The 27,452-nt window shown below is 42.4% G+C and overlaps 1 protein-coding gene and 1 long non-coding RNA gene across 2 annotated transcripts in view; both read left to right on the forward strand.

Annotated features, from left to right (window-relative positions):
* The first annotated feature begins 895 nt into the window (after positions 1-895).
* The window catches only part of mosmoa (modulator of smoothened a), a 40,503-nt gene continuing 13,946 nt past the window's right edge, over positions 896-27,452 (forward strand). Inside the window, exons 1-2 of the mRNA XM_084676616.1 lie at positions 896-1,183; positions 19,959-20,171. Of these exons, the coding sequence (XP_084532742.1) occupies positions 1,078-1,183; positions 19,959-20,171 (319 nt within the window). The 5' untranslated portion in view covers positions 896-1,077. The remainder of the gene's footprint in view (positions 1,184-19,958; positions 20,172-27,452) is intronic.
* LOC146253636 (uncharacterized) lies at positions 24,234-27,136 on the forward strand. Its single transcript, XR_014731658.1, has 2 exons — positions 24,234-25,503; positions 26,010-27,136. It is a non-coding gene; the product is annotated as an uncharacterized LOC146253636 (long non-coding RNA).

The following is a 27,452-nucleotide window of genomic DNA, read 5'->3' on the forward strand; positions in this document are numbered from 1 at the left end:
TAGTCTGCCACCCTTGTGAATATATCTCGCGATACGACAGCGGATGCCTCATAAACGCCAATAGGTGTGTTCGAATTCATGCAGCACCGGTGGCGCCGACAGCCGGCTGCCTTGAAGCTGAGAATCCCATTGGCTGCTTCAAGTCAGCCGGGCTGCAGGCGACGCCGGCGCTGCATGAAGTCGAACCCACCTAATGTGTGAGGGCTGCAAGGAGGGGTGTTGTATCTGTAGAACACTGCGTGGGGGTGTCAGCTTTATGTCGTTAACTGCGATGGGGGTGGGTGGGGGCGGGGGGACTAGCAAGCGAATGGGAGGATAGTTAGACTTGCAACATCCCATCGTTATTGTTCTAGATATGTAATATTTGCATTTATACAGCGGTTTTATATTTGGCATGGAGAGCGAGTAGGTTAGCTTTGTAGTGGACTCTACAGATGCTATGGATGAAGGATGGGGGAATGAATAAGCAAGAGGAGGATTGGTTCTCGTTTTCATGACTGGTGACATTAGAGCTTCATTTACAAGGATATCGTTAAGGGAATAGATCCGTTTTTTGGTTGCACGGTTGTTTGACTTTCACATACGAAATGCTTTAAAGGGACACATTCGGGCATTAAGCCCCCCTTCCGCTGTTCGGAACATCGAGTCCGAACGTGAGAAATAGCCTGCTAATTACCAAATGCTGTTGCTACTGAGCGGATCCGAGAGAGGACACAAGCGGTTGGAGTCTTGGGCCTTTACATTGCGCGAGCTCCTTTTGCTCTATCTGAGGAAGATTCGGGTAAAACGGCAAGGTTTGGAGACGAAGTGCTTTATTTTCGCATGACGTCTTTCAACTATACACATGAGCGGGGGGAGGGGGGAGGGGGGGGGGGTTGTTCTGTTGGTGGGAAAGCCTCTTTGCGGCAACGTACCGACAAAATGACAGAATCTCTACAACAATCGCCTTTGATGGGGGTGAGGTAGACTGATAACAATCTGATATCTAAACACTGAAGGTCGCGGGATTGCACCTGTTTCCACCGCATCACGTTCTCGATATATATATAACCTTTAAACAAGAATCAAACAAAAGAAATGGATAAATTAACGATTATATCAGGATGTCTCTTTCTGGCTGCGGATATCTTTGCAATCGCTAGTATTGCTAACCCCGATTGGATCAACACTGGTGAATCTGCAGGTAATTGATCAAGTGTTAAATGTCTTTAAGTGTTATCTGTTTAGAATTTTAGCATCACCACTGGAAATACCAAATCTTAATTTAGAACTGCATGGTATTCTTAATCTGATCCCTAACATTTGTAACAACCACTTACATCCACCCCTCATGTTTACATTCTGGGATTAGACCTACTGGTGAAGTGCCTAACAAAGGCCATCATGTACAATTCACATATTTTGACATTAGAGCGTCATGTAATATAGGCTACTGTTTTAAACTTATAGTTTGTGTGACTCGTCTTTTGATGACATTGAAAGCAAAGACGCAGAATAAGAAAGACAGGACTTCTTTGCTGTCTTGTCTTACCAGTAGTGATGTTACGCTCGATACCGTGCTCATGAAGCGGTATCGACCTTTCGAAACAATTTGTACCGATACAAACGTGTCGAGCGTGGCTTCAAATGGGCAAAAACCACGTGATCAGAGTCGAAGTGTCGAAGTGACGTCCGAAGCATCGGACGTCACACGAGCAGCTGAGACAAACGGCGTTTTATTCAAACGCTTACAAGACATCAGACATCACTAATATTCGTAGGTTATAAAGAGGAGACAGGCCTATTTACGGACACTACATTCATTGACAGAACCAAATACAGATAGATTGCCAGAGCTAGATAGACAGAGATAGATACAGATATGAGATAGTAGGTGTACACAAGCACATAGCCTACATCTTTCTCTAGTTTTACCAGCCTTCAAATGTGGCCATCCCTTTCCCGGTTGCAAAAGCATGTACCAAAACTTAACCGCTAGCTTACATTGTCATATAGTAATATATTCTATTAGCATATACTTCTACTAAAACGGGAAGCTGGGGATGCGATCTCACTACGTCTGAGCGAGGGGTTGCGCTCTTACCACGAGGCCATACTCAGTTAAACTTTATGTGTAATTAATGTAATAAGAACCTAAAAATAAATATCATAAACATAAAGTAGTATAGACGTTACGTTGTTTATAATACAACAAGATATATGATAACATATTTTTGACACTTGCAAATGGAAACATTTGTCACATAACCTTTATTTATCAAGTTGTCAATGACGATTATGAGACTGACGTCTCGAGGACTTGACGTCACTTGATTCCTTCCATCGCTCGATACAGTCGCCATACTATAAACTGACCAGCAGATGTCCCTATGGAGAAGATGTATTGAACGCTTCGAAAAAGCGATAATTTTTAGAGACAATTGTGTCAAATAGCTTGTTGCTTCGAAAAGCTTCGTTTCCCCCATCACTACTTACCAGACCCTCCAGGATTTCGCAACATTGCCATCGCACCAATTCACGCAAATTCAACTATTCCCCGCGAATTCAGTGCGACGTTGACATTTTTATCTATCACCGCAATTTTCACGCAACTTTGACCAATCATCGTCGTCTCCCACAACTCTCTCCAGTAGGGGTTGAATGTTGCGCCTGAACGCGTTCGTTGAACGGAAGTTCATGAACTTGTTCATAATTTTGGTGAATGTGAACTGAACGTACTGTTTTACTGATGAACGATGCTGTGAACGCGTTCATTCTGGTGTCTGTGAACTCTTTCACTCTTTTTAATTTCGTTTAATAAGGTGCCAGATTTCTAGAGACTTCCAGGCGAAAAACACCATGAAGCATCCGGTATCCAGGGTTGCCCAACCAGTCAATCGCTGCTCGTGTTTTCTTCTACTGTCTATGCCTGGTAAGCGTGAGAGCACCGAAGTTGCGTAGAGGCCGAGAGCGGTATTGTAGACAGATAGAGATATAAATATTTTTTGTTAAAGGGGTGATTGACTGGGTTTTTTGGGGTATTTCACACTGTTCTTTAAGGTCTCCGAATAGGGTCCCAGATAGCACACATACGTCGGGCCGACGTATAAAATATATATCGGGCCGACTTCGTATGGACATCATGGGACATTGGCAAGACGTCGCCAAGACGTCGGCAATTGATCGAAACCGATCTTCAGACGATGTCTGAACGATTAATCAAAACTGTACCGGCCGTTCTACAGATATTTCCTCTTAACTGTACATTTATTTATTTACATTTACATTTAATCATTTAGTAGACGCTCTTATCCAGAGCGACTTACAGTAAGTACAGGGACATTCCCCCCGAGGCAAGTAGGGTGAAGTGCCTTGCCCAAGGACACAACGTCATTTGGCGCATCGAACTGGAGACCTTCAGATGACTAGCCCGATTCCCTAACCGCTCAGCCACCTGACTCCAGTAGGGGTGGAATCCAGTGTTGCGACTGAATACGTTAATTGAACGGAAGTTCATGAACTTGTTCATAATTTTGGTGAATGTGAACTGAACGTACCGTATTACTGCCTGATGAACTATACTGTGAACGCATTCATTCTGGTGTCTGTGAACTAGGGATGGGCATTCGATTAAATTGTCTTAATCGATCGTCGGGAGAATTAACGATCGATTTTCAATTAATCATTAACATTTTTATATTAATATTCACTATTTATAGGCTATATCAAAATGCAGTGAAAATAGAAAAAACACAACGTTTTTCCGCATTGAGATTTGTATTACAAGAAGAACAACAATTTCTTATCCTAGAAGCGGAGCCGACAGCTAGAAGCCGGTGCTCAAACACAACTGACCCTCGTTTTTTTCCGGCTAATTAACAAAGCTTCATAAAAACCTTCGCCCTCAATAATACTCAAGGGTAGCATATCCATCTCGATGGACTTGCAGATCCTTTGGGTAATTTTCTCTGCTCGTTGTGCATCGCAGCTCCTCCGTGCTAACACCGAGAGCAGGATGCACCGCCACTAACCAAAGTCGGATGTACGTTCTTCAAGTGGTACATCATTTGAGTCGTGGAGGAGTTGTATTTATACTCAGCTTTGCAGTGTTGGTATGGAACGCCGAGTTAGTCAAAATTAAATCAATAAATAAATAGGTAAATAAATAGATAAATACATACATGGCAATATGGCAATATGCCATATGCAAGATGGCAATAAATATAGCATTATATAATTACATAGCTGAATCCATTTACCGACATCAATAAATAAATACATTTATTTATTTCAAAATGACGTTTTTGTAAAGACAACATTTATTTATTTCATGGGACTTTAAACGCCACATTTATTTCCACGCCACATTTATTTCCACACTACATTTATTTCTGTGCTGTATTTATTTCAAATCTCACATGCAAACGAGAGGGGCGTGGTTATCGTCAGACCAACGCAGCAGATAGCTATGCTACCTGTATGGGGGTGACAGTGGAATCGCACTGCCGAACGGCATGGCTTGTCAGGATATATTATTTTGGCACAAATAGTAGATTTTGTAGAGGTACTTGGGCGGATAAGTGCTCTACAGAACATAGATATTGAAGTCTTAAATAGTTTGAGACTTATCGAGCACTGTTCGTGTGCAAGATGTACAGGTAGCGGGGGGTGATAAGTGCCAGGTAATGTTAGCTAACACAGCTAGCAACAAAGAAGACAATCACTGCCACCACCGCTACATCGCTCTGCTATTATGTGGATAACTAGGTCGATAAGGCACCTGATTATAACGATCTAGCCTCACCATTATGCCATGCATTACCATTTAGTGAGACGAGACCTGAAGTGAAGCCAGACCATTCCAGACATTACCCATACCTTTGGATTTACAGTAGGCTACTGCTTCAAGTCAAGTTTCTTAACGCTTTGTTATTATTGGCAATTTAAAGTTGCAACTAACCAAGACGTGTCAAGACCAAGACCCATTCAACACGGTACACAATAACCAAACCCAGATATTAGGTACAGGTTTATGGAATTATTCAATATTAAATCAAACCACTACCACTGGACTCGTTTTAATGACCATTCAGTGACAAAACGGGTTTGGCTGTTCATATGTGCCAATACAGCACAACACTACTAGCTCTACAGTAGCTAGCTCTAGCTGAAATGGCCACACTGATGTCGTCCTTTTATTATTTTGTCAGCTAGCTAGCCGGATAGCCAGCCACTTGGCCTACAGTTGCCGACTTCGAGACCGGTGACAGCCAACATACCACCTAGGAAGACATAGTGTTGGCAGTGATTGTTAGCTTTGCAGACGAGTTCCACGTCACACGAGCGAAAGCCATGTTTATAAAGGTAACTTCAGCGCAACCTCATAGCTATCAAAGATCAAGTCCCCACACGTAGGCTACTAAGTCACCGCCATCACTCCCATACAAAGGCAGAGACGACACAGACATTATGGGCAAAGCTTGTCTACATTGTATGCTTTTCGGCAGTGCGATGCCACTGTCACCCCCATACAGGTAGCATAGCTATCTGCTGCGTTGGTCTGACGATAACCACGCCCCTCTCGTTTGCATGTGAGATGTGAAATAAATACAGCACTGAAAGAAATGTGGAGTGGAAATAAATGTGGTGTGGAAATACATGTGGAAAAAAATGTGGTGCGTAAAAGTCTCAAAAAATAAATAAATGTGGCATTAGGAAATAAAAGTCCCATGAATTAAATACATGTTGTCTTTACAAAAACTTCATTTTTAAATAAATAAATGTATTTATTTATTGATGTCGGTAAATTGATTCAGCTATATAATTATATAATGTTATATTTATATATTTATTACCATCTTTTTTTTAATATCTCTTTTTATTTCATAGCCGTACTTATTTATGTATGTATTTATCTATTCATTTAACTATTTATTTATTGATTTAATTTTGACTAACTCGGCGTTCCATATGTTGGCAGTGAACAAAGTAATTTTTAAGTCAAAATGTTCTCACGCTACACTTCGCCGTGACCTCTTCATGTTTACTTTTGAAATACATGGAAACTCGCCGGTAACTGAGTAGGCTTTTAGCGTTTTTTTTCTCCAAACATTGTCTTCGTTTGGTGAAATGTTTAAATCTTGCCACATAGCAAAATCCATTGCATTCCTTCAAGACACACTACGTAACGGAACACATTAGTTTTATCGATGAACAAATAATGTAATCGACGAAATTCTTAATGATCGATAATCGATCGTCGATTAATTATGCCTATCCCTACTGTGAACTCTTTCACTCTTTTTAATTTCGTTCAATAAGGTGACTTATTTAGTTTGGATCTCTCAGACAGCAAATATTTCACTATCTATCTGAAATGTCACTTAGCAAATGAACATACAGGGCTATTAGCAGTAGCAAGCTACTTGATTCAACCTCGATTTTCTGTGTGTGGGTAATATAATGAAGAGACACAATTCAAGTTAACAATCTTTTATTATCAGACTGGATGTTGATGTCATTAAGCTCTTAAAAAAACTCCAACACAAAACAGAGAGATCAACGGAACAGAGAAACATAAATATACAGCTTTGCCTACAGTTCTGCGTCTTCCATTGGTCTCCGCCGCCCTCTGTCTGTCTTGACTGCCATGGTTACAGTGGCTAACTGCCGAAATTAGAAGAAAAAAAATCAGACATATAACTGTTAAACCAGAATGTATGAGACTATGTGTATGTAGGCCTAGGTTACTAATTACAATACAACACTTTGACATAACATTTACATTTAGTCATTTAGCAGACGCTCTTATCCAGAGCGACTTACAGTAAGTACAGGGACATTCACCCGAGGCAAGTAGGGTGAAGTGCCTTGCCCAAGGACACAACGTCATTTAGCATGGCCAGGAATCAAACCAACAACCTTCTGATTAATAGCCCAACTCCCTAACCGCTCAGCCATCTGAACCACTATAACATGTATAGTGTATGTTTATTTTGCTCTACTTAGTAGCTACATTTTTGTAAAATGTCTGACGAGTGTCGACCTAGCCTAGCCGGTTGGGGTCCCTTTGCGCTAGCTCTGTAGCATAATGTTCACTCAAACCTAGCTTATTACAGTAACTTTACACATTGTTGTAGGCATAGGCTACTTATCGCAAAACGTTTTGATATTTTTCTACTTTCCTTTACTTACCTAACCCTTTCACGCATAGTGGTCACTACAGTGGACAGCTTTTCAAAACTCTGTTTCTTGTATATGCATGGGTTTTGGTGGTTTAGTTAAGCAATAAGCCCCAAGAAACCATGGTATACGCTGATTTTAAAACAGGTAAGGGGAGTTGTTAGGCACTACGCAAAGCGGATGCTAAAATCAGAGTAAACCACAGACTCGCGGGGCTTATTGCTTTTCGAAAACTGTTACTACAAATATTTGATATGGTTTCATCAATAAAAACTATTAGAAACAAAATAGTTTAATAATAAACCGTCATTCTTCCGCTACTACAAAGTATAATTCCTACATAAATCCGTGTTGCCACGCAACAGCCAGATGGACGTCTTTGCCGTCTTTTTCAATTTGAAATATTCGATGCACAGTAAAATGGAATGTTAAAGAATGTTATGAGGACAACCTGTGAGGTTATGCTGGATTTTACAACGGCATGGAAGGCGTTATAGCCAATCACAATCAAGGATGGGAACAACCAGTTTTAGAATTGCACATCAGCCACTCTAGCGGACGCTTTTGCATCATCCCATACACTGCTACCCATTGGCCAGTTGTTCTAAGTGAAACAAAACTTTTGAAATTCCAAGATGGCCGACGGATTTTCAAAAACGCTAGCTAGCGCATAAATATCTTGCCAATCCTTCTATAGAAGTATACAATCGTAGGTAAATAACTACTAAGGAGCAATGCTTTTGTAACATTTTCGAAGTATTGCTTTTATTTTGGGAGGAAATTACGATTGATCATCTGTCCACTAAATTGGACATCATGCGTCAGTGGCTTCAAGTCACCCACGATTTATTCTAGTACTTAACTTGGATGTTCTTGAAAATACTTGATATGCAACAACTTTTTGGGGTGTTATAATTTGATATGTTTTTTTTACCTGCCTGTTGGTTTTTGCTCCAACAACACTAATTTGACTATCCTACACTAGTTACCTGATCAACCAGCTAATTATTAGATTCAGGTGTGCTAGATTTTTGGGGCTAAAACCTACAGGCAGGTAGCTCCCCAGGACCAGGGTTGGAGACCCCTGTTTAAGATGTTTCTCACACCTTATTCAAATGATTGAGTTGTTATCGAGCTCAGCAGAAGCCTGATAATGACCAATCATTTGAATCAGGTGTGTTGGAGCAGGGGAAACATGCAGGGCAGGGATGTCCCTAAGGACTAGGTTTGAGAACCACTGGCCTACAACAGTGGTTCTCAACCCTGGTCCTCAAGTACCCCCTGTACTGAACGTTTTAGATATTTCCCTGTTCCAACACACCTGATTCAAATGAATGGTTCGTTATCTGAGAATGGTAAAAAGGGAGAGGGAAGCTGAGGAGTCAGAGGATTCTTCATATTTCATTGCATTTCATTGAGAAAGATGGTAAAAATGTGACACAGTAGTTTTAACAGCATAATATATGATTTTTCTCATTGGTTTGGTTAATCCCTATTTCTTCAACTTCTTATTTTTTTACAACCCAGACGCATGCTGTCCATCTGAGTGGACAAAAAATTATGGGTATAAAAATGTGTTCATAAAACAAATGATGTTCGACTTCATTTTTGTATGCCTAAAGAGGACTAAAACACATGGGGGAAAAATCTTAACTAAGTTTGTCATAATTCATGCATAAAAGGGCTAATAACGACTGGTCCTTCTTTGTGAAGATAAATGACAGTTTTAAAAGTGAATGCCTCTGACTCGCGAGTCTCTGGCTCTAGATATGCTTGCAATACAACACGGAATGAGCATAATGGAACGTTCTTCCTGAAACAGTCAGTGATGAGCCGACGTATCTGCGACGTATGAAATAGAGCACAGAGATGAGAAGAAATCCAACCATTTGCCAATGCTCATCCGACGTTATGAATAGAACACGTTTCGATCTTAAGCCGACGTCGGCCCGACGTATGTGTGTTATCTGGGGTATGTAACATTGGTTGGGCTGAAAATGGCCCGGGTGCTGTTTTATGCCCCCTGATACATCCTGTGAAATTTTCCCTGGAAAAAACACTAGGTTTTCTCCTTTTATGGTATGCTCATGAATATATAGATCAGCTGCGCGCCGATTGGTTAGTTTACCGCGAGTGAAGCTACGGAGCAAAGACGCAACACGGCCACAGCACTCACTGAAACGGAGGTGGAGACTTAAAATAAAAACGTACAAATAAATCTATTGTGTCTACACAGCACTGTTTTCAACAGATTGACTAGATATAATTTGAAATGATTAATGTTAATTGTTGCCACTGCTGTTGTCGAAGCAAACAGGATCGCTTTAGGTGGGTGACACTAGCACTACAGCTTAGCAAACAAACTATCGTGATTCAACTCAGCTTCAGTTAGGTCAAGCTATCTTGCTGAAAAATAGATCTGTACAAACATGCATCTTGAATTGTAGATTTACACAACAACACAGGTTATTTATTTGAATGAAACACAGTCAGGAAAAAATATGAAATAACGTTATCCCCATTGCCAATAAACTAGGCTAAATCATCACGCACATTCTACATATGCTGTTGCGTTAGCAAGCTAAACTAGTTTACATGCCTGCACTCTAGGTGTTTTCGCTATCCCATCTTGCTGTTCTTGCATTCCTTGCAAATCAGCGTTAATAAAAAGCAGATGAGCAGGAGTCTAGCTAACATTGACTATACCGTAGTGTAGAAGATCCCTGTGCAGTTCGACCCTCGACACATTTGCGCGAACCATTTCACCAAGGACGGTTTTGAAAACCTGGGACAATGTAAAGCAGGATTTGCTATGAAGCTGTTGCTGAAAAGAGGTGCTGTTCCGACCTTATGTTCATCACAACCGCAAGCTGTAGTATGATTTTGTCGCTAACAGATATTAGCAATGCTAACGTATCCGGTATCTATCATGTGTAGAATGTGTGATGATTTAGTTTATTGGCAATGGGACTAACGTTATTTCATGTTCCTAACTGTTTCATTTGTATTATTAACCTGTGTTGTCATGTAAATCTACAATTCACTGATGCATGTTTGTCCAGATCTGTGTCAGGTTATTTTTTATTAGTTAGAGCTAGCAATATAGCTAACTGATGCTGAGTTGAACCACGATAGTTTGGTTGCTAAACTGTAACGTTACCCACCTAGGTCAAACCCGTTTGCTTCGACAACAGAAGTGGAAACAACTAACGTTATCATTTCAAATGATATCTAGTCAATCTGTCGAAAACAGTGTTGGGTCGACAAAATAGATTTATTTGTACGTTTTTATTTAAAGTCTCCACCTTCAATGTTTCAGTGAGTGCTGTTGGCTGTGTTGCGTCTTTGCTCCGCAGCTTCACTCGTTGTAAACTAACCAATCAGCGCTCAGCTTATCTATATATTCATGTGCATACCATAAAATGGAGAAAACCTCCCTTTAACTCGCGCTAACTGTTCATCATACAAAATCATACTTACAGCTTGTGTTTGTAATGAGCATATGGTCGGAAAAGCACCAGCAACAGCAGCTTAGCAAATCCTTCTTTAAATTGACCAAGGTTTTCATTCAAAACTGTCTTTGGTGAAATGGTTTGAGCAAATTAATAATTGAGTGTCGAACTTCACAGGGATCTTCTCACAGAAAAACATAAGCCATGCCTTTCGAGTGTTTGGTTCCTTGGGAAGATTATGAAAAGTGTCAGCATTCCCTGTACTGCCTGGAATACTGCATTTACGATGGTCCATTTTCAAAATCCTACAAAAACTTTGAAACGTTCTCATTTGTAATTCCCATGGAAGTAAACAGAGCAGTGCACAGCTAAACTAGTGTCTGAGATCCTGGGCCAGAACACCAAAGGGCTGGTCTGTATATAAATGTTGAGGCGTGACAAAGGTGATGCCATATTTGTGACGTCACAAATTCAGCTTTTTCGTAACCGATTGTTTTACAGTTGCAGTTTCAAGTTGTGAGATTTAGATAGGAAAGAGGTGTCAATGGACTTTGAGATTCACTGTCCATTTTACCCACTGAACTGTTGTTATTCAACTATGACAAGGTAAAATCGGTTTTGCAATCAATGACCCCTTCAAGGAACAGTGTGAAATACCCCAAAAACCCAGTCAATGACCCCTTTAAACAGTTCATGGTTGGGCATTGTAGGTCAAGGTAAAACATCATACAATATAACTACTTAAAACTGAACCCTAACTCTGCTCAGCTCATACAACTTTCAATCCTAACTATGCCTGTTATTTATGAGTGTAAACATTTTTATCTGAACTGAATTTACAGCTAAGGGACCTCCTCTACCCATCTCCAACCCTCAGTATGAGAAATGACCATGTCCTCCCAGATAAAGGATCTTTGGAGCCCTGACATTGTCCTCACCTCTGTGTGATGTCCCAAGGCAGTAACAGCTAAGTTAATTTCCTGCCGGGGCTCCTAACACAAAGCAATTTTCTGCAGTGTCAAGGAGAACCGGTGAATCAGCCAGGAGCCCTACTCTCATTTCCTTTCTATCTCTTTGTTACCAGAGTAAGTGTGTCTCAGAATTGGGATTCACACACACAAATGGGAGAGGGATTGTCAGGTCTATTAGAGCTTAAGGTCACAGGTGTGAGCTTTCCTTAAGTAACCTAGTTAATTGGGAATTCACACTATTCTGCTATTTACTGAGAGAACCATACACTGTCCAATACAGACATCATACTTTTAGGTATGAGTACTGGCGAGAATAATGTGCCTGTTGGTGAAGGGGTAATCGCGAGTCGTGACATTTTCAGAATGAAGAGAGCAGCCCTCAAGGCCATCACTACATGTGGAAATTGTGTGCCTGTTTTATTGCTGTACAAGGAACCAACTCTTTTCCACACAGAGACACGTGCTTTTTCTCCCTCCTCCGTTCTATTCATCTGTGTTTACATGGAGTCCGATTGTCTCTCTCCATGGTCATGTCTGACATTTGATAGTGATTTATGTTCTTGGCGAAATGGCTATACTGCGAAGAAGTGCCAAGGCCTCCTACTGTTGTGAAAGTGTTCTGTCCCCACAGAGGGAGGGATTACTTGTCAAAACTGTCTCTGCTGAGAAAAACAGTTGTGTAAATGGTTTTTGTTTAAACAAAGCAATTACATCTAAAATTAGATCTTTAAATGCAGCCTGCTGCAGTAAATGGCTGGTAGAATTGCATGGTTCAAAAACCATCTTCACATAGCTTGCCTGCTGAACTGTTGAGAGACTATATAGATTAAGACTTAAGGAGTGGTAGACCATTGGCATTGTAGTTTGTTAAAACTACAAAAACATTGAATTGTAACTTTAGACATGCCTGTGGTTAAATATACTTTTAGGGATTTATTTTGTGCTTAAATTGGTGATTGTGTTTTTTGTTGTGCGTTAGTTAGTGTGTGTGGTTGGTGTGGCGTAGTCTGCTCACAGGTGGTTCGGTCAGTGTGTGAGAAGTGGGCTATATCTTCAGTGATTACAGTGGCTGTGTCTGTACTTTGTGTTTGGGCACTACACAGCTTGTGTGTCCCTCTGATGCAGCCAACTGTATTTAAGCCTGCAGCAGCAACAACGGCCACCGCTGTTACAGCTGCGTTCGCCCACACTGTTGTCCACCCACCACAGTTCAGGGGGCGGCTTGACTAATCCCTCCAGCTTCCCTTCAGTGCTGGGCCTGAAGCATCACTTCCACCCCTCAAACAACAGCATTGCTAGACTCTGGACAAGCACACTGCCTTAATTTCCTCTCATTTAGACCCCAGAGGAGGATAAATCATCAGAGAGGGAGAGAGAAGAAGAGACTTGCCGGCACATTTTGTTGGATCTGGAGGGAGCGGAGTAGTGAACATGAGTCTACGAATAGATCAATTAATTGATTGGGATTGGATACCAGGCAGGGAAAGGGTCAATCTTTTAGGAGAAGAGGAGTGTTTGGGGGCTGGTGCTGTGGTGCTCTGTGTTGAATGCCCAGATTGCATGTGTTGATGGGTGTGATTGCCCTGGCAACATCAGAAGCAAACCCAACTTGTTCCTCCAAGGCCCCTCACCAGTCAAGGGGACAGGAAACGAGACATTGCATCCTTGCCATAGTCATTTTGAGATGCAGGATTATTTACTTATTACATTTACATTACATTTATTCATTTAGCAGACGCTTTTATCCAAAGCGACTTCCAAGAGAGAGCTTTACAAAGTGCATAGGCCACTGATAATAATAACAAGATAGCCCCAAAGCATTGCGGGTAGCCAAAACAAGAAGCACACATTGTGAACAACCAAAAAATAAGTGCCAAAAGGAAGAACCATAAGAGCACGTAGCAAGTTACAATTAAACAACAGGAATCGCTAAGTGCAAGTTTACCTGTAGAAAAGCAAGCAACAGTAAAAATAAAAATAAGATTAACTAAATTAGAATATATAGCAGCGAATATAACGGTTTAAATCAGTTACCACTAACTAACAAGAGCAACAAGTCTCTAAGCAAGAGTCATTGTGATCCTTGAGGAAACTAGCATTGGGTTCAGCAAACCATTCCCGTTGTACTCCCGGAGCAAGTGCGTCTTGAGCCTTCTCTTGAAGGTGGAGAGACAGTCTGTGTCTCTGATGGAGGTGGAGAGTTGATTCCACCACTGGGGGGCCAGGCAGGAGAAGAGCTTGTGTTGGGACCGGGCGGTCTTGAGCGGTGGGACCACCAGGCAGTTGTCTGAAGAAGACCGTAGGTGGTGGGTGGGGGTGTAAGGCTGGAGGAGAGACTTGATGTAGTGGGGTGCAGTCCCGTTCACTGCTCGGAAGGTCAGTACCAGGGTCTTGAATCTGATGCGGGCCGTGATGGGTAGCCAGTGGAGGGAGATGAGGAGCGGGGTAACGTGGGAGCGTCTGGGTAGATTGTAGACCAGGCGGGCCGCTGCGTTCTGTATCCTCTGAAGAGGGCGGGTTGCGCAAGCTGGGAGACCGGCGAGCAGCAAGTTGCAGTAGTCCAACTTGAAGAGGACAAGTGCTTGGACAAGCAGCTGGGTGGAGTGCTTGGACAGGTATCTCCTGATCTTCCGGATGTTGTAAGGGGTGAATCAACACAACCGGGAGACCGCAGCAATGTGGGACGTGAGGGAGAGCTCGTCATCCATGGTAACCCCAAGGTTCCTGGCAGAGGATGAAGGGGTCACCATCACAGATCCCAGGGTGATTGACAGGTCGTGGGAGATGGAGGGTTTGGCCGGGATGATGAGAAGTTCTGTTTTGGCGAGGTTCAGCTGGAGGTGGTGCTCGGTCATCCAGACGGAGATGTCTGCGAGGCAGGCCTCAATCCTGGCTGAGATCCCCGGATCGATCGGGGGGAACGACAGATACAGCTGCATGTCGTCAGCGTAGCAGTGGTAGGAGAAGCCATGGGAGGTGATGATTGGTCCAAGTGAGGTGGTGTACAGAGAGAAGAGGAGGGGTCCAAGGACGGAGCCCTGTGGGACACCAGTGGAGAGCTGGCGAGGGTCTGACAGTTTGCCTCCCCAGGAGACCTGGTAGGATCTTCCCGACAGGTAGGATGAGATCCACTGGAGTGCAGGGCCAGTGATGCCCATCTCAGAAAGTGTAGAGCAGGATTTGGTGGTTAACCGTATCAAATGCTGCAGAAAGGTCCAGCAGAATGATGACGGACGACCTTGAAGCCGTTCTGGCAGACTGGAGGGCAGTGGTGACTGAAAGGAGGGCAGTCTCTGTGGAGTGGCCGGTCTTGAAGCCCGATTGGTTGGGGTCAAGCAGGTTGTTCTGAGAAAGAAAGTTAGACAGTTGGTTAGACACAGCACGTTCAATTGTTTTAGAAAAGAGGGGTAACAGTGATACCGGTCTGTAGTTCTGGAGGACGGCAGGGTTAAGGGAGGGTTTTTTGAGTAGAGGGGTAACTCTGGCCTGTTTGAAAGCAGAGCAGAAGGTACCGGAGGTAAGAGAGGAGTTTTGGACATGGAGAAGAAAAGTTATGATGGAGGGGGAGATGGTTTGAAAGAGAGGGGAGGGGATAGAATCAAGGGGACAGGAGGTGGGGCAATGAGAGAGAATGAGGTCAGAGAGCTCTGCCTCGGACAGGGGAGAGGAAGAGTTTAGACATTTAGTTGGGTCAGTCAAGGAGGGTGAGGGGGTAAAAAAGGTGGGTTTAGGGAACCGACCGCTAATTGAATCTACCAGAATAGGTTTGACAAATCCAATGCCAGGTTGGTTAGAATTGTGAAATGTATGTTTATTGTAGGCCAAAATAATCGAGTTTTCAGCCATGTAATCATTGTTTATAGCTAGAGCTAACTCTACAAATATTTAACCATTTTTTTTGCAATCCAATAAACGTAAGCTACTGTTGAACACATAGGCTACTGAGAAGTCGATCTTCCATGGCAATTAAATGCTGCCAAATTTGAAAAATTCAACTCGTGTTAGTGACACAACGGAGTTACCCAATCCAAATCCGTCCGACTGCGGTAGATTAGCCGCTGCAGTGCGGATTGGATTGTCATGACATTTTAAGAATAACTAATATATCGTGATAAATATCGATACCGTCAGTGCTTACGAATTATACCATGACAAACCTTTTAGGCCATCGTAAGCCACGGGCAGGAGGGAGAAGATCGTGCAGGCCTGGTTGACAGGGGACAGAGAAAGTCAAGTGATGCAGTTAAAGTTGTTAACAGGGTGTCAGTGGCAGTGTTAGTGGGGTTGGACGAGAACTCGTCAATTTGAGGGAGGATGTTACAATAGAGGAGAAATGGGAGGGGGATAGGGAGCGGAGGTTGCGCCGGAAAGTTACGAGGGGAGGGGAGGAGTTGGAGGGAGAGAGACAGAGAATTGGATAAAGTAGTGATCAGAAATATGCAGTGGGGTTACAGAGGTTAAGTCAGTGATACAGTTACGTGTCAGGATGAGGTCTAGCTGTTTGCCTGCCTTGTGGGTCGCCGGTGTGCTCAGCAGCGTCAGGTCGAAGGAGGTCAGGAGAGACAAGAAGTCGACAGTCTGCGTTCCTTGGAGGTGGATGTTGAAGTCTCAAGGACTATCAGGGGGGTTCCATCATCCGGGAGGATGCTGAGGAGCATGTCCAGCTCCTCCACAAAGTCGGCTAGCGGTCCTGGTGGGCGATAAAGAACAATTAAGCATGCTTTGATAGGATCAGTTAGCATCACATAATGGTGTTAAAATGATTTGGCAGTAACATAGAGTGGTGTGGATGTGCATTTAATATGTGGAGAAAGAAGCCTGTCCCACCACCCGGCCCGGTTGAGCGGAGTGGGTGAGTGAAAGAGTGGTTGTGCGAGAGAGCAGCTGGGGTTGCAGTGTTCTCTGGGCGGATCCATGTCTCTGTCAGCGCAAGGGCATGAAGCGAAGCCTGGGTTGCAAACGCTGGGATGAAGTCTGCCTTGTTCACAGCAGATTGGCAGTTCCAGAGCCCTACAGAAAGAGAGAGGACAGGTGGAGAATATCTGGATAGGTAGTGAAGGTTGGAAGTTGACCGTGTATACTTTGTGACATATCTACGTCTACGGGTAGTGTAATGAACAGGAATGCTATGGAAACACATGCTAGCTATGAATAAGTTCTAGGTATTTATCCAGATGTGTAATTTTACTAAGCATGTTAGTCAGTGTGTTTGTGTGTATTTTCCAAAGAGGTAGAAACAGACAGTTTTAGTGTGTGAACAGGCCGTTCGGGCCTGCCTGTGTGCTGCAGAATTGTCTGGGAGTAGAAAAAACATGTTTTGGGTGTGTGTATTTGTGGTTTTTATCTTCAAGTGTGTATCTGCCTCATCCGGCTGTGAACCATGCCGTGACAGGAATTCCACTGAGAGCTAGTGAAGCAGCAGGAGCTATAAGACGTAAGGGAAATGGTCATAAAACAGTGCCATTACTACCCCCCCCCCCCCCCCCCCCCAACACCTCAACTCTCCACCCATCTGTCCTGAAATGGGTTCAAGGTTGCACAAAAATATGTCTCACTTTGTTAATGGGCTATTTAGCTGGCATCTATTGCTCTCGTGTGAGCTGTCATCTCTTTTGAGGACTGAACAGGAGAGATTTTCCATTGGAAAGTGATGGAAAAATTGAAGATGTAACATATTTATCCTGTATAAGAATGATTCTGTGTTCAGTATTACTTGAGTGCAAAGAAAGACCTAACCCCAAATCTGAGCTGTGAGTAAACATTCAAGACCCTTATCTTGGGGCTGAAGACTAGAAGAGGTTGGGGGTTTGTTGGTTTTAATGAGATGCTGTGTGACAAGGACCAAGGTGGAAACGCAAGGTCTGGAGACCATCTGCTTGACACCTTTCGTGAAGGAGCTTTTACGACATCAGGAGATCCTGTTGTTGTTGTGTGCCAATCAGGGTTGATGTCGTAAACACGCACGCACTCAAACACGCACGCACACACGCGCACCAGGTCTATGCAAGGGAGCCAATGAAGAAGAGCCATGGAACATTTGCATGCCTTTGTCTTAACCAATGACTGTAAAGAGCGGTTCTGCTTAAATAGCTAGCTAGCGCAACATGCTAGCGGACAAACTTTGTAGCACAATGGCGTGTGATGTTTTTGTCTCCTTGTGGGCCGGCCGCAAGCAATAAAGCTTTCTTAAACTTGTTCACCGACTGACTGTGCAATGCTTGATAGATTAATATTTCTGACAGAAAGTCATTCACGGAGAACAGCAGACATTTTGAAAAAGACACCCAGGCAAGTCGCAACAGCACAAGACATGTCCCAAGCAGTACTCAGCTCAACATTTTAGTATTATAGTCCTAGGAGATCCACCCTACAGTTGGAGAGCTCCATACCAGCCAGGTCTCACATTGTAGGAGAGGTCTATCTTAAACCCCAGGGACAAGGTCCTCTGACGACAAAGATTTTCTGACAACAAAGATTTACAGCCCGTCAGTCTCAGCCCAGTCTCAACCCATGGAAGCCTTAATTGCAGGTGCTAGAATGTATGTTTTGCACACCCCCACTCCTCCCCCCTGGCAGAGTTTTGTGACTGAGTCAAGCTCCCGTCACCCCAGGCCAGTTCTCCAGCAGAACACCATTATGTGAAGTGGTACTCCATGCTTACTCAGGTAGAAATCCCCCATGAAGAGGACTCACTATTTGAAAGGCCTCCCAGTCCGAAGCTCAGTGGACTGACTGAAGCATGTTCCTACCCTGAGCGCTGGTGTCATCCTGCCAGCACTCATGTCTTGACTCCACTATCTGAGGAGAGCCTCCTCAAAACTGATAGATAAAGATCATACAGCGGATGAGATGGGACGAGGGAGCGAGAGAGAGAGCTGGATAGGTGCATGTGACAGCGAGGCTGAGAATGGCATGAGCAGGAATAGAGAGGGAGACGAGTAGAGACACACTGCTGTCACGTTGGCATCGCAATTTCACACAGGCGTTGTTTCTTAATGAACTGGCACATTCTTTAGGGGAATGTCTGGTTTCATCAACCTTGATGCTGTGTGGGTGTTTTGTGCATACACATGTATGTCTGGGATTGATTTGATTATTGACAGGAAGGCGTTAGCGCTGGGTGTGAGAAGGTCTAAACCTCTGACATAATTGGGCCCAGTGGGCTGCAGAGTGGAGCTGCTCACAGGCTCTGAGTCACCCTTAGATCTCTTTGGTGTAGGAAGTTGTCTGTCCCACCCTGAGCACTGTGCTGAGCACATCTCTCTGTGGTGGCCTGGTGCTCTGGGGTGTTTTGGGGATCATCAATAGGAAGGATACGTCATATTTAGACAAGGCGTGCTTTCTGTGTATCAGACTGACGTGTGGGTGTGTGTTTGTGTGTGTTCCAGGTATACGACAAATCGATCAGGGCTGCGTTTCCCGAAAGCGTTGTAAGTAGTTCTGTCAGTTTAAGGCGTTATTAACGGCGTTAACGCAAACCCATTGCAACATGCTGTTGCAACAACTACTGACGTTAGAAAAACTACAACACCACACCGGATCTAGCTAGACCGGAAACAAAACAACAGGCACGCCACACACACTTGTTTGGGCTTGCGAGCCGGCTAAAGAGTATTGGCTAACGTTATGTTTTGAGTGGATGGCGAGTGCAGGACGCCTAAATGGATGCCAATAAGATTCTGAATAGAAAGTTTACTATTAAAAAGTTACCAAATGGTCCCATCGACAAGAGCAAAGTGATATGTGTGTTTTGTCTTTGTGAACTGAGCTATCATCGCAGCACGTCCAGTCTGAAATACCACTTGATGGCCAAGCGTACAGCTGATGCAAATTCTCCGCCCCCTCATCAAAGCCAGACGATTGCAATGTTGTTTAAAAAAAACAAAAAAACATTTGCACCAAGCAATCCGATCCACTTTTCCATGTTGATAAGAGCATTCAAATTAGAAAAAAAAAAAATGGACTAAAAGAAATCAAGGGGCATTTAAAATAGATAAAAATGTGCAATTAATCGCAAGTTAACTATGACATTAATGCGATTAATCGCGATTAAATATTTTAACCGTTTGACAGCACTAGTCGTAAGCTTAAGTTGATCGTAAAATCCATCGTACAACGAATCTTAGTTTTACGGGCCGTTCCCAAAGACATCGTAGCTAAAGTGTCTCTTGAAAATTCGTTTGGGAAACGCACGTTAGAAATATTCATGTTTTTTTTTTTTGCTCAATTGTTGGTACAATCCATCATTATCGGGAAACGCACCCCAGGACAAGTTCTGGCATTTGGCATTGTAGTAATTAGTATGTATGTGATACCCAACACTAATGACTTGTCTTATCGTACTTTCTTTCTCCCTCTCCTCCCCTCTCTCCAGGTGCGCTGACTGTGGGCCTGGTCCGACAGTGCCAGACCATCCATGGGCGCGACCGCACATGCATTCCCCCACGGCTTCCGCCAGAGTGGGTCACCACGCTCTTCTTCATCATCATGGGCATCATCTCCCTCACCGTCACCTGTGGCCTGCTGGTGGCATCGCACTGGCGCCGGGAGGCCACCAAGTACGCCCGCTGGATCGCCTTCACCGGCAGTAAGTGACAGTTCGTTGAGCAGTTAACGGTGAAAGAGAAGCTTGTAACTGCAAAACGACACTTTCCAGATTTACATGACCATGCCATTTATTCTTGTAGTCCATTGTTGTAGTTCATCACTGGGCCCGTTTCCTGCTCTCTCCCTCCCTCTCTCTCTCTCTCTCTCCCTCTCTCTCTCTCTCTCTCTCTCTCTCCGTTTTAGACCAGCAATGCTGAGTCAGGTAGAAGCTACTAATGGTGCATGTGATTGTGTCCTGATTTCGCTGGTCCCCAAGGGTCATTGATTCAGAAGTTAGGTGCCATCTCTGCCACTCACTATCTTTGCACTCTCATCCCGCCTCCTTTCATACAGGAATTCAGTGAAGCGCACTTCCTACTCTGTGCAGATCAACACCAGCCCTTCTTAGCTGTGGTGCTTTCACACGTGGGCGCCTGTATTATAATTGGTTGATTATCAATGGGAGCAGACCCCCTAACAGAGATGAAGCAGGGTGACTTACCAACATGTTAGTCATGGAGTCAATGGTCATCATTTTGTTGTTGTTTTTGTAAAGATATATTTTCGGCATGTTGATGTTTTATTAAACAGTTAAAGTTCAGTGTCAGGAAAGGCAGGGTGAAAGAGTGGAATTCATGCATAAAAGGGCCCAGGTTGGATTCAAACCCTGGCAACTATGGTAAGGTCTTAACCTGGTGGTTTCTAGCTTTAGCCTGTAACAAAGGCCTTGACTGTTTTACACCAATGGATCATTACCATGTAATTAATGTATCATGATTCAGCTTAATGTAAATCATTCAAAAATACTCTGTGAATCACACAATTTACCAAACTCCAACCTGTTTAAAAGCTGTCGAGGCATTCAGTTCTCAGTGTGTCAGAGACTGAAGTGGAATGATTTAGTCATTTTACACATCTCATATTTGCCAGCAAAGTGACAAGGTTGGTGTGGTAACAGGGGGTTTTGTCACTATTGTCTTAAGCTCTGTTGACTATCTCAGGTTCCAAATCATTTCTAATTTCCTCTCTTTCTCTCTCTCCCCCTGATCCTGTGTATGATCATTATAATCAGTGTATAAGCAATTGAGTACTGACACAAAAAAGGCCTTGTACCTTTCTGATAGAAAGGTCCCCTTTAGACTGCTAGGTGTGAGCCAGGATGTCAATGAAGTGGAAAGAGTAACAAAAAGGTGGACTGTGGGACTTGCATAAAAGACAGGCAGAGAAAGATATTCCCATAGTGTCGAGGCAGAACAACATCTCTCATAACCTAAGAGCCTGTTTCATGTGAGAAAAGGGAGTGAAGAGGCTAGATGTTTTTTCGTGACGTTGCTGAACTAAGCAGCAGTGCCTATCTGAACTCAACCTCCCGAGGCTGCTGCATAATGGTTTACATAGAGGGCTGGGTGCTGGGGGGAACGGGGCTACTGGAGCAAGAGGCACGACGATTCAGGAGAGAAGGAGTGGTGGAGAGAGGGGAAACAGAAAGGGACTTACGTGTGTGTGTGTGTGTGTGTGTGTGTGTGTGTGTGTGTGTGTGTGTGTGTGTAAAATAGGCTATCAAGAATGTGGAAAATACATGACAGGGCTCTTCGCTAACGTTTTCACTAAGGAGTAAATGTGCTCCTAAATGAAAAAATGTAGGAGCACACAAAGAAATTTAGGAGCACAGTTTTTTTTATTTTGTATTATTTATTAAACATAACATAACAAAGAGGCGTTGTTAGACCATTTTTACAGGGGCACGTGCCCAGTATAAATTTGCTGTGCCCCAGTAAAATCTGAAGTTTGAGTTTTAACAATGTACTTTATTAGTCAGTGCATTAGGTTGATAATCCCGAAAAAAAAAAACGCAACATCTATGGGCCTCATTCACCAAATGTTCTTACGAACAAATTTGTTCTCAAACCCCACTTACGCAGTTTTCATGAAGATTCCGGCATTCACCAATGTTTTCTTATTTGGGATTTATTCTTAGGTAAGAACAGAATTTACGCACACCCAAGAGCACTCTTACGCACAATTGAGAGCTGACATTTTTGCGCAAATAAGTAGTTATACATTTTTCGTCCGTTCTAATTTAAAATTGAATATTTCTCTCCTTTATAAGTAATAATATAACTCATAATTTTCATAATTTAAAAAATGTTTTGTTTTGTTTTAATAAATACACACTGCACTTACACTTCTGCTCATTTGTAAAGCACTTGAAATTTCCATTGTGTATGAATTGTGCTGGGCCTATATAAATACAGTATTTTACAATCGCTATGACAGTTTTTTCAATACCTTTAACAAGTTTCCTAAACTCTTAACACAGTGAGCACAACATCCGTCTGTGTAGGCTATACAATTAACACATTTCTTGTTGCGTTGACACAAAATGGATAGAATAAATACACATTTTAAATGCTTGAACTTCTTTTAGACACAAGCTCAACCAAGACCAAATTATCGGCTACAATCAAAGTGAACAGCTATTTATATTGTGAATTGAAACACAAATATATCCCCTGTATTGTATTCCATTGCTACTGAGAAACAGCTGAAGTTATGCAAATACTGTACATCACAGCTGATTCCCAACTAGGAAACACTCAGGAGTTGAGGTTCTTTCAATTGCATGACCATATGGTATAGACAGTAAATAGGACCTCTTTGGGCTTATCTGGAGTGGAAAAAGAACAATATAGAGCAACACAAGAAAGTAAGAATACAGTAATGCCTGCACAAGGGAGAGGAAGACAAGTACCAGGACAAGGGAGATGAGTGAGACAAGGGAGAGGAAGACAAGTACCAGGACCAGGGTGACAATTGGGACAAGGGCAAGGGAGAGGAAGACAAGTACCAGGACAGGGGGAGGATTGGGACAAGGGCAAGGGAGAGGAAGACAAGTACCATGCCAAGGGAGAGGAGGGGGACAAGGGAGAGGGAGAGGATTTAGAATGTGTGGTGGCGCTCAGAGAAGGGCCAGAGCTAGGGTAATACTGTAAATGGAAGCTATATTGCATATTTCTTGTCCTGTTGCAAATGAAGTCTTTACTGCAGCAATTATGTTATGTCTTATTTTTTTCAATACAGTAACCGTACATTCTATAAAGCTACTCTGAGATGGGTAATTCAAAAAACTGTAAACTAGCCTTGCTTTGTCTTCAATTCAAATCAATGATGTTACAGTAACAAGGAACTTTGCCATCAAATAATAAGTGACTTATCACTGTATTTATAGACCCAAAGCAGGCTTATTCCGCACACTAGGACTACACCACACAGTGGCGTATTTATTGCTGCTCCAAAATGTTGCAGATTGTTCCCTGAGGAGGGATCACATCTTCCTTGACCATACAAATTTATTTGCAGAGAGCGACGAGTGGCTACCTGTTGAAACGCTTTAGGCTACCAAGAGCAGTCCTCATGGATATTTGTAACAGTCAACTGATTTCTAGGCTTTGTTTTTTGCTGAAGAATACAGATTAAAGTTAAACCATTTATTTTTTCACTTCATCAGTTCTGCGCACTTCTCCAGATACAGCGTTCACTTCATGATTGCATACCATGCATCGGTTTTATTTACTGCTTTGTATCCACAGCTGATGCCATTAAATATGATGTGTCGTTTGTCACTAACTTCTTGCAGCTGTACCTCCACATCAGAATTATTATTACGTTTTTCTGTCTTTTGTCGAGGCCTCCACCGTCTTTACCACGTTGTTTTGACATTTCTCTGAGTGTGCACACGGCCCTGCCATATCATGCCCTTTTGTGGGAATTAACGGGGCGTTTAACTATGCTAAATAGGAGCAACGGGGCACAAGCTTTCAACTTACGAAATATCGGGATTAATCATTCTAAGAACACACCTGCGAACAATTCTGTTGTCCTTTACTGCCTGGGACAAAATTCTGAACATTCCATATGCTGTTGAAATATGATGTTCATATTAATTTTCATATTTTATGAATTTTCATATTAAATCATACACCTTAACTGTTCATACCATATTGAAGAGGAGAACTAGGGGATTTTTATGATGTAAATAATTATATGATTACTTATGGCAAATCATATTTTATCAAGGTGGTTTTAGGCAGCCATTTTTTACAAAAAACGTTTCCATCCACCATACCTCATCAGACAACTTAATTTTTAACCACTTTAATTACGAGATAGAGAAAAACTTTGAGCAGGTGGAATATCCACAAATCTGTGGGCAATGTAGAACAGAAAACAGATTAGAAATATCATATTTTGATTAAAAGTTATGACCATTCTAGCGACTAGTGGAGACATAGGGGAAACCGGAATTATCCTCCCCCAAAAGTAGCTAGCGCTATGGCTGGATACTCCTCTCGATAACTAAAAAACGTTGGAGATTCTTCCACAGTAGACCGAATTGGCCAAGCAAGGCATGTACATTTAGCTTACAATGTACATAATCTAGCTAGTTAATCCTTTCACACGTAGGTTCTAAATTTCTTGACTGGTCCCCCAGAGTAAGTTTTTTATGCGCGTGAGTTTTGATTAATGTCAATGTTCCAGAAATTGATTATGACGCATTGAAATCGAATTGCTATACAATTTCAGCATTTCTCGCTTCGCATTTTCCATTGACCTAGTTTGCACCCCGTATTAGTGACGACTACTCCATTCATTGGTTGTTTTGTTTATCCCGCCTTCTCGTTACGTATTACTTCCGCTTCAGGGGACTGGCGGAAACCTTCAAAGTAGATATTTTTGCTATGATTCTGGTGACCAAAGTATTTTTACAACTCAAATTATACCACCCATATATATTTTGCATGTTACGGGTATGAAAGCATGAACTGTTGTATTTCACAATGTGATGTTTTTGCCAAACTAGCTAGCTCGTAGTGTCAAATCAACAAGTTAGCTGATGCTAATTTACGAGGCTATGTTACGTTGTATGTGTGGTCGGATTATAACGAATACACAATAATTCAGATACATCCAGTCAGTCTAACTATCGTTTTGTTTTCTCTACTTGGCTTCCATCTCGTAAGCCTACTGAGCTGGCAACACAGCCCGTGTTCACAAAATAAGTAAGGAAAATAAAACGATGCATTACAATCCTAGCACGTTAGTCTGTCTGGATGCACCTGCATTATTTTTGTACTCGTTTTAATCTGACCACACAAACAACGTAACAGAGTAAATTATCAACAATGTCAATCAAGTTGAGCCATAAAGGCGAGACTGGACAATGACCAATGACTCCCGGACCCCTTGATCAAAAGCGATCAAGTAAGCTCATGCTGCTTGGATACTTCCAAACCTTTCTGGTTGGCTTCTACTTTTCTGGGAAAACTTTTCCGGTGAGTAGATTATTTATACAAATTATACACATACCTGTGGCATGATATTGAGATGACAGCATGACCTGTTGTTGATTTCCACGATCTGATGTTTTTGCTAGCTAGCTCGTAACTTATGTTTAGTCTAATTAGAGCAAACACAATAATGCAGACATCCATTCTAAATTGATGGCTATGTTTTGTGATCTCTTGCTACCATCTACTGCCATTCATTTCCGTGTTGATGGAACTTTTATTATTCCTCATTTATTGTCAGGCCACAGTTCAAGTATTGCAAAAATGTGAAAGTGTAATTTGTTTGGAAAATCTAGGCTTGAGCTACTTGGAAGACATAGAATAAACCATACTTTATGCTTATTCAAAATAACAACTTATTGAATTGACAAGACACTTATGTATGACTGTAATGTTTCATAGGGTTATGAACACACCTCTTGTCATACCACTTGACTGCCTGCTGTTGACCGTTTTCTATATATTGAACATCTCCCTTTCTAATTTTACAGGTGAATGTGAATGTTGGCCTGCACAGACCCCGTTCCAAGAGACAGAAAAGGTTGAAAGAGGGTTGCACTGCTGTACAAATTGTCCATGTATAGTACTACATTGCCATCTCTCAGGTGTGCAGAGCAAGTCAGGTCAGCACAAAGCAACCCATCCCTGCTGAACATCAACTAAACCGTTGAACACCTTATTTCTTGGTATACCTGCAGTGGCTAAAAGCCCATTTCCCATCCCACATCTTCACCACATTGTAAGAGGGACTATAGAGAGCATCCCAAGGAGCTGCATCACAGCCTGGTTTGGGAACTGCACCGCTTCGAACCGCAACTCAGCAGAAGATAGTCAGGACAGCCAAGAAGAAAGTCAGGATCTCTCGTCCCTCTCTCAAACATCTATACTTAACGCCGCCTCCGCAAAGCCACACGCATTGTGGACAAACCCATGCACCCCACACACACCTGTACATCATCAGACTCCACTCAATACTTTGGCATATGGCTGCTACCTCAAAAACTGATGTCCACATATTATGGTATTAGTATGTTATGTTTACATTCAGTTTCCTATGACCTAGCCCTACTTGTTTACATTCACAATATCCCCACTTTGGTGTCTTGAGGCATTTGTGACAAATTTAATCTTGTCTTTTATTGACCTAATACCACACAGTTGTTGTAGTTGTGTAGGTTCTGTCTAGGTCTTGGAAAACGTTGTTTAGTTTCATTGTATACTGTAAGTATATGATGACCATAAATGCCAGTTGACTTGTCATGACAACAGATCCAGAAATCCTAAACTCATCATGATCCTGGATACCCATAATGGATCCTGTGTAAAGGATCATGTCCTAAATATAGCCAGTACATCACACAACTCAAACATGCTGTACCTTTCTGCCGATATGTTGACAGAAGCCTTGCCTACCTCTACATAGCATCAAGGTTTTAGATTTTGATGTTTTTTATAGCTGTGTACTAATGATATTTCTTGATATGTAACGTGACAATGACGAGATTGTACCCTTTCCTGGACATGTAGCTACCTGAAATGAATGAAATGATACTGTGGTAAAAATTAAGAAACGTGTTGGTGTGGGTTTTTTAACTTATTAAAATATTGATTCAAATAACTTAATTCTATCATTACTGTTCCGATTTTCAAATATTCACTCAAGTGAATCCACAGTGAATGCATATGATATATTATCGTAGTGTAGCTGTCGACAAGCTAACTCGGCTAATACCGATAATATAGGCTGCCATGTTTTTTGGTCAGTACTCAATGCATTGTGGGTGTGAAAAGGTCAACGAGATAACCTACTCTTCTCACGAGAAAATACTGAGGTGTACGGGGTCAAGTGGTACATCATCAAGGGTCATATTTGTTGCCGGAAGAAAAAAAAATCTAAGATGGCCTCTAGTAGCTCAAAACGAGACGAAAGAAAA

The sequence above is a fragment of the Hypomesus nipponensis genome, chromosome 17, assembly GCF_054491055.1.
Source record: "Hypomesus nipponensis isolate SF chromosome 17, ASM5449105v1, whole genome shotgun sequence".
In the NCBI taxonomy this organism is placed as follows: Eukaryota; Metazoa; Chordata; class Actinopteri; order Osmeriformes; family Osmeridae; genus Hypomesus; species Hypomesus nipponensis.